The sequence below is a fragment of the Gymnoscopelus braueri genome (assembly GCF_963280865.1).
Source record: "Gymnoscopelus braueri genome assembly, chromosome: 21".
NCBI lineage: Eukaryota > Metazoa > Chordata > Actinopteri > Myctophiformes > Myctophidae > Gymnoscopelus > Gymnoscopelus braueri.
In genome coordinates this window covers 16,420,375-16,428,809 of record NC_137623.1, presented here as the reverse complement: position 1 = coordinate 16,428,809, position 8,435 = coordinate 16,420,375, and the positions used below count along the sequence as shown (strand labels likewise).

At 40.3% G+C, this 8,435-nt stretch overlaps 1 protein-coding gene across 1 annotated transcript in view; it reads right to left on the bottom strand.

Annotated features, from left to right (window-relative positions):
* lrrc34 (leucine rich repeat containing 34) overlaps positions 1-5,716 on the bottom strand; it is a gene marked incomplete at both ends in the record, with an annotated part of 11,892 nt that extends 6,176 nt beyond the window's left edge. Inside the window, one exon of the mRNA XM_080417414.1 lies at positions 5,680-5,716. Within this exon, the coding sequence (XP_080273540.1) occupies positions 5,680-5,716 (37 nt within the window). The remainder of the gene's footprint in view (positions 1-5,679) is intronic.
* Positions 5,717-8,435: the final 2,719 nt, after the last annotated feature.

Below are 8,435 nucleotides of genomic sequence, written 5' to 3'. Positions count from 1 at the left end.
AGTATTTCCAATTTTCAGTACTTTTACTTCTACTCCACATACATCTCAGAGGCAAATATTATACTTTTCGTCTCTCACAATGCGACGCATTGTGAGCTTGTAGAACTGCTATTTTCAAAATATTTTTATACATTTTATACATTTGAAAACTTGTGAAACGGGACATTATGCATAATGAGTGCTTTCTACTTTTGGTACTTTAAGTACATTTTGATACCAATACTTTTGTACTTAATTTACTCAAGTAAATTTTGAATTCCGGACTTTTGCTTGTAACAGAGTATTTCTACATTGCAATATTGATACTTTTACTTAAAGTAAAATGTGAGTAGCCTACTTTTCCCACCACTGGTGTGTAGGCTAACTCCGTTATTGAGAGTATAACGTTACCTGTCACACACGTGGTATTTTGGAGACATCTGGATAATGCACGAATATCACTGTCGTTTAGTGTCTGAACTCGTCTCAGCCGATTGTTTCCCGCCAGCTTTAAGGTGACACCATGCCTACAAAACACAAATTTTAACGCTTATAACAATATTGTGTTATTGTCTCCGCCAGGCCGAAAGGCATGGTTGTCTCCGCTAGGCCGAAAGGCATGGCGAGAGAGTATGTTTTACCCTCCGTCCGTCCGTCCGTCCGTGTGTCCTGTCTGTGTGTTAGCAGCTAATCTCTGGCACCGTTGGCCCGGTCGCTGCGAAACTGTGCACACACATTCCCTGGATGCCAATTCAGAACCTCTACCTCAATTTTTTTTACATGGCCCTGTTATAGCGCCACCAGGAGGCCAATTTGTGCAAAACCCATTTTTTTATATTATTCCTACAGATTTGATCCAAACATCACGCAAATCAGTACACAGTATCTCTATAGTCATGTGATCAACACGGATCTCTCTGATTTTCCATATTCCATCCTGATTGGTTAAAGGGTAAGACCACTTTGGTAGAGGTTTGGGTTGTGTAGTTACCTTGCCATGATGTAACTCCAAAGGTGGGCAAGAAAAAAAAAAAATTGCTCCATTGATTAGAAATTGATAATTCAAAATATGCTCCTCATTGACTTACATTGTACGGTAAAACAGCTCTCAAAGTCACTCTTTTAGCACACAAACGAACGCAAACAAAGTTGATTCAGACAATATAGAACATCACCAAACCCAGTACTGTTTTTTATTTTTATAAAAATGTCAACTTCCTGTTGATTTTGCCATTTTTAATAAGTAGAAAACCTGGACTGGATCCGTGGATCCGGATCCAGATCTTCAAATAGTAAAATCAACAGGAAGTTGACATTTTTATAAAAAAAACAAACAGTACTGGGTTTGGTGATGCTCTATATTGTCTGAATCAGCTATGTTTGGGTTCATTTATGTGCTAAAAGAGTGACTTTGAGAGCTGTTTTACCGTACAATGTAAGTCAATGAGGAGCATATTTTGAATTATCAATTTCTAATCAATGGAGCAATTATTTTTGATTTCTTGCCCACCTTTGGAGTTACATCATGGTAAGGTAACTACACAACCCAAACCTCTACCAAAGTGGTCTTACCCTTTAAGGTTGGCTTCCAAAGTTTGCAGGAGTGCTCCGTTTTCAACAAAATGCCTCAAATCATGAACGCAGCTTGCGATTTCCGTGAAATTTCACACGCACATTCCCACTAGGCCGAGGAAGAAATGCCACTTGAAAATGTTCAAATCAGCCTCATGGTGGCGCTATAAAAGGCTGATTTGCATTTTTAACTATAACTGCACCGATCTGCGTGAAACTTTGCACGCATACTCCCTAGAGGCCAAGGAAAAACATCTGCCCTGCATTTTTCACATTAGCCTTTTATAGCGCCCCCAGGAGGCCGACTTATGTAAAACAATTTTTCGAGATTAAGCCTTCAGATTGTATCCAAATTTCACGCAAATCGGTACACATGATCTCTATAGTCATGTAATCAAGATAGATCTGTTTGATTTTTCATATTCCATCCTGATTGGCTAAGATTGACATCTAAAGTTTGCAGGAGTGGCCTGTTTTCAACAAAATGACGCAAATCATGAACGCAGCGTCCGATTGCGGTGGAACTTTGAACGCACATTCGCACTACGTTGAAGAACAAATGCCACCCTTTTAACATTGCCCTATTATAGCGCCATCAGGAGGCCGATTTTTCTTTTTTATATTACTAATACAATTTTTTTCCAAACATCATGCAAATCAGTACACATTATCTCTATAGTCAAGTGATCAAGATGGTTCCGTCCGATTTTTTATATTCCATCCTGATTGGCGAATTCCAAATATTGCTGGCCCACAATAACCTACCTGACATGGCGGAGACCTGTGCTCCGAGGAGCACTTTTTCTAGTTTATTATGTTATTTTATTTTTTTATTTTTTACTTATTTATGTATTGAGTTGAAACAAGTACTGCCAAGAACTTGAACCAAAAAAGAAAATAAGAAAAAAAAGCAGTGGTGTAAAGTATATTTACTCAAGTGCTGTACTTATTAGTACAGTTTTGAGGTATTTTTACTTTACTGGAGTATTTCCAATTTTCAGTACTTTTACTTCTACTCCATTACATCCCAGAGGCAAATATTGCAATTATTATCCACTGCAATTATATGAAAACTTTATTTACTAGTTACTTGGTAGATTTGGATTATTATTACAAAACATACATTAACCACTTCAGCCCACCACTGGAAAAAAAAGTATTTTGAATGAAACTCACCCATAGTCCTTCGTCTCTTGCAAAACCTCTAGAATATAGGGATTTATTGGTGTCCCAAGTTGTGCACACACAGCAGTGTAGAGCGCTGAAATAGATGCACTACACATGTTGGCATCAAAATGAAGGGAGATTGTTCACTGCATAGAACAGCATTTACTGTCGTCATGGCAACGTGAGACAAACGTTCGAGTGAAATGTTCCTTTGCGGCCAAAAGGTGTCGCTGTTGTTCATGTTAAGCTGCGGGACGAAACCAAAACACGCACACTAAAAAGTCAGGACATTTCAAGGGCATTTGCAGTGGTGTAAAGTTTTCTCAAGTACTGCACTTAAATAAAATGTTGAGGTATTTTTTACTTTACTTGAGTATTCACAATGTTCAACACTTACTTTAGTTAATAGTTGCTTTGTAGATTTAGATTATTATTTCAAAACATGCATTTAACTACAGCCCTATATATATTCCAGCTATTTGAAAATAGCCGATCTACAAGCTCACAATGCCTCACGATGCGATGCAGAGCTTGTAGATGTAGTTGCCCTGTGTATATCTTTTTCCCTCATTGGTGTGTGAATGAGAGACTGATTGATTACCAGCTGGCGTGAATGAGTGGTGTCTGAATGTGAGTGGTTGGCTACCAGGTGGACCCTACTGATGATTGGCTCCTGTGACCGGGCTCACCTATAAAGCTGCCTGTCTCAGTCTCCATAAGGGCTTCCTCCATGCCAGTCTCTCATTCACACCAGTTAGGTTTTTTTTAGCCTGGCCAGTATGTTAGAAGTTTCAATATTAATATGGTCAGTCTTGGTAATGTACGGGTGGGTGTCCTTTCTTTTGTGTTCTTTGTTTGATCGTGTTTCTTTAGTTTATGTGAGTTAAGATACCTGTGCTTTGTTTTGGGTTTGGGAAAGGTTAGAATAGGGTTTTGTTTTGAGTAGGATTTTATGTTCAGGTGCCCACTCTGAGGTAATTTATCCATGTTTTGTAACTTGTAATATAAAACTCTTTACTTTTGGATTTTTAAACTGGTGTTGGCTGTCTATATTTGGGAACTGGGTAGGAGGGAGTCCATTTTTGTGTTACACCTGGTGACCCCTAGGCCGGGTCGTAACATACGTACTTTTTCTTTGGTACTTTAAGTATATTTATTTTTACCAGATTAAATCTACATTGCAATATTGATACTTTGACTTAAATAAAACATGTGAGTACTTCTTCAATCACTAGGCATTTGTTTGTGAAGCTATACCACTTGAGTTCTGGTGATGAAATGGACATCTGCTACTCATCACCACAGCCTGATTCTACAGGACAAATTGAGCATAGGCTACATACCAGAGATGGATTAACCATGGGATCGACCTACATTGTAGTCACACTAAAATGGTCATTACATGGAAGAGGCTGTTTTTAGTTTGCCGTTTTAGTGTTTTCCTATAGGACGCACGCGCGTGCGCGCACACACTCACACAATGTCTATTGATATTGTTAGTCAATCTCACTGGACATCATAGTCACATGATCTGCCCCCAAGGCCAGAATTTTGTCCATGCCACTGCTAATCTTTTCTCAATAAATGCATTGCACTTGTAGTAGCCAAACAATTCAAACTTCTAAGCCAACTCAGACCTCAAGGTCAGCCAGAGGGTTTCTACATTCCTCAGACAGAGAGCCGATGAGACCATGCCTGTGAATGCAAACATGGTAGGTACGTTCATAACTATAAGCATGTCTATAAGGCACTTTCAAAGTGAATGAACACAAGCTTATCACATGAACCGTCAATTTGTCTCTCACCAGAATCAGCATGGAAAGGTTTGTATTATAATGCCCAGGTAAAGATTGTCATATTTCAGCTCTTTTTGGGCCAAGCCAGGCAGGATGACCACCAGGGGGAGCCATAGTTGAGCGGTTGGGAGTCAAGATAGTGCTCTCTTCAGACAGAAATCCTATACAGCCATATCATATTCACCTGTTTCCTAGGCTTTTCACTTCCTGTGTGTGTTCCACTTCCTGTCGATTTGATCCAATGAAATCCAATGAAACTGGTCAGATGACTAATGATATCCAATGAAATCCGACAGGAAGTGGAAAACACACAGCCTAGGAAACAGGTGAATACCTGGAGCAGTGGTTTTCAAAGTGGGGTCCATGGACCCTCTGGGTAGCTCGAGGGGGTTCCAAATGGACCCTTAATAGGTCTGTAAACTCTGAGAGTGTACAAATGGAACAGTCCATTTGGTTTCATTTGTACACTCAGAGTTATGGGGGTCCTTGAAATTAAAAGGTTTGAGAGCCCCTGATATACAGTCAAATCATAAGCAGCCCACGGTTTTCTCCTCCCAACCGATGTCTTTGTGTCATTTTGTTTGTGCAGTATGCCCTTCATCGGTGTGGCACTGACTTAAAAATGGGTCTACAGCTGATACTGGCAATGTCATAAGGATTCAGCTCTGTGAAATGATGTGGATGCATAGGGCAGTAAATGTGTATAGCACTATATATTGTTCAAGATAAGTTAAGATCAAATCAAATCAAATGACACATTGTAGAGCTTGTAGATCTGCTATGTTTTGCTGTTTTGGAACGTTTTTGAAAATGTAAATAAATAAATAAAATGTTTAAAAATGTTTTGAATTATGGAAATGTTTGCCTTTTGATTGATTGATTGAATATTTTATTTAGAAGTTTGCAGAAAAAAAGCACAGTTCAAATACAAGGTCAACTAAATAGGATTAAAAAGCCCATGTGGTTTCAAATGGGGTCCTTTTGTATTCAATTCATAGTGTTGCCTAGTCCCCAATGTCTCTACTAAAACCGTTCCTGCTGATGATCAGTCATGGGTTTTGTGGGAATTTCACAGAAAATTCCCACAAAGATTAATTCCCGGCTCCAGGTGGGTTATTATTATAGGACATTTTCAGGTTCCACCGTGCGCCTGCTTTCCACTTACCTTCCTCAGCTGTGTGCTGTGTGGAGTTTATTGACATGTCAACCCAGCGGAGGTAAATGTAGTGTTGTATGTGGGACGCTCTCCTTTTTCCATGAGCTGAACCCCCAGCCAGCTGCACTGTACTGTAGGCAGACATCGCACATTTCTTAACATGCTCCTTTTGGCTCCAAGCGTAGCACTCAGTTTAGCCTAATCCCAGGTGTCACTGTGGAAGCCTGTGGACTTATATTTGAATTTAGCACAGCTGTAAATATGAAGCTTCAACTGTGTGTGTGTGTGTGTGTGTGTGTGTGTGTGTGTGTGTGTGTGTGTGTGTGTATGCTGGGGGGAATAGAGGCCTGAAAAATGATGTGATTGGGTAGAAATCTCTGCATGTGGTCACATTCCAGCCTCTGTCCCTGCACAGCAGAAGGGAGGTGTTTGTATTTTTCATTGCAGGACAGGTTGTTTCAGTTGAAGTAGTGGTGGAGTATAGAGGGAACAGGGTAAATTGGTTGCACAATGCCTCGTGCCATAATAGATCAATTAATCACGGCTCAAGCTGTTTTGTCATATCTCAAGAATTCTCGAGTCTATGATCAGTATGATGATGCACGGCGATAAGGCCTCACGGAGCCAGCAACCCGCTTAGCTATAATAAATTGTCTGACTGTATCTGTATATGTCTATGCGGCATGCTGCAAAGCCGGTTGGTTATGCTTGAGGTTTTTAAACTTTTTTCTTTTGCCACACATGCTCCGCTCTACTCTCTCTGAAGGTTATGTAAGAACATTCAGGTGTAGACCCAGAACATTGGCCCGGTGCCTGCATTCTCTCCTGTCGCTCTCCTCTACCCATAGATACTTACAAAGAGCCCCATACACCCAGCCAAAGGGAACAGGCAGTCATTTGAAACGCTGCGGCAGGGGAAAGTGTGCAGCCCCGACACTCAGAAGTGACTTTTTGCTGGCTGTTACACACAGGCACTCATTTATTGGGAGAATATAATGAAAAGTCTGTGTTCCCCGCTGAAGTGGGCTGAGGATGAGTCCTTAGATTGTTGCCATGGTTACTGTTTTGATGGAGTGTACATTCAACAGAGCCTAGCAGTCTCTTTATGTTGTGATGGTGTTGAACGCTGAGAGATGTTACTTGATGAGATGTTACTTATTGAATTAGCTTTTACTTTTTTCCCCATATAAATGTGAATTGATAGCCCATTGTGGAGGCTTTCAGATCCGCTATTTACACCAAATTCTGCCCCAGATATAGGGTTCAAGTGGTTAAATTATTTTTGAATAATCTCGTGTTGAATGCAAGGGCGGGTGTCACATTATACAAAATGGGAGGGTCGTCTCTCATTTGTACGGAACTCTTTATTTTATCGCTGAATTGCATTTCATGTTTGGGAATGTGTTTTTCACATACATCACATACCTCTCTTCATCCTTTATTTTTCGCTCTTCCTTTCCCCCCCAAGGCTACAGTTGACACTGGAAAGAGGCATGAAGGCATTTCTGAAGAGTGTGATGACCTTTCAGCCCAAGTTGGGTCAAGGTCACAGGGTGAGTCATCCATTTTCAAGCCTCTCTCTCCCGCTCTTCCCGGACGGAGGAAATGCCAGGCATCTGACGGATAGACACATGGGGAAATATCGCTATCCTTCAGTCCCTAGTGGTGAGTGTCTGTGGACTGTTCCAATGCACTGCAAGACTAGATTTGCATCCCTGTATGTAACACTGTTCATTCAATTCATATCATATCAAGCTGCATACATCTACCCTTGGGTAGTTTGCAACATTACCGACTGTGACTCCATTCCTGGGCTATTTCCTATAGCACTCCATACAGCAGTAGCCTGGCTCCAGCCCCTGAATCGCTAGCCACGCCCATTAAAAAAGAAAAAGTTCTGGCGATGGAGTGAAACGAAATGAAACTTCAGGCTGAGTGTCAGGCTAATACAGCAGTGGTTCTCAAACTTTTCAGCCTGTGACCTCCCAAAATAATCATATTTGAACTTGAGCAGCACTTGGAATTGTAGGCTCGGTTCCACAGATGAATATTGTGAAAATAGCCAATCTACATGCTCACAACGCCTTGCGCGACGAGCATGTTGCAATTTTCCCCTCTTTTTTAGTATTTGACTTTTTTGCTAGTTTGTTGATTACTTTTGACGTAGTAATGGTCTTATTTTATTTATATTTATATTTTATTTATATTTTATGGTTTTTGTTTCTTTTTAGAGGTATTAAAAAAGTGACTTAAATTGTCACTTTAGAAATGTGCAGATACCCTGTATACACTTATGTATTTGGTTGGTTTACGGTTGAGTAAAAAAAACAATGTTGCACACTAAGGGACCAGTCGAAATTTACATAAGGGGGGGTATGGAGGAAAATAGGGGAGGGTCATGCCTTTCTAATTTTGGTCCAAGGGAGGGTCAGATAATTTTACTTTGAATCCAAGGGAGGGTCATGCAATTTTGAATTGATAAAATAGTCCGTTTTTTATATACCTTTTTAGTACAGCAGAACAGTGGTCAATGACCCCTCTCCATTTCAAAGGATACAAAGAATTCAAATCAAGTAACACCTTGTCTATTTAGAATCAATGACGGTCGTTAACAAGCCATCAACGCACAGCGAGTGTGAACGACCCAGTCAAATCTATTCAGCGTCTTAACGATGGTGGTTGAACAATTAAGCAAAACTTCAACAGGCGTTATTGGAGAGATGCATTATAAATAGGCCTACTATAACTGGATATTCATAATCATT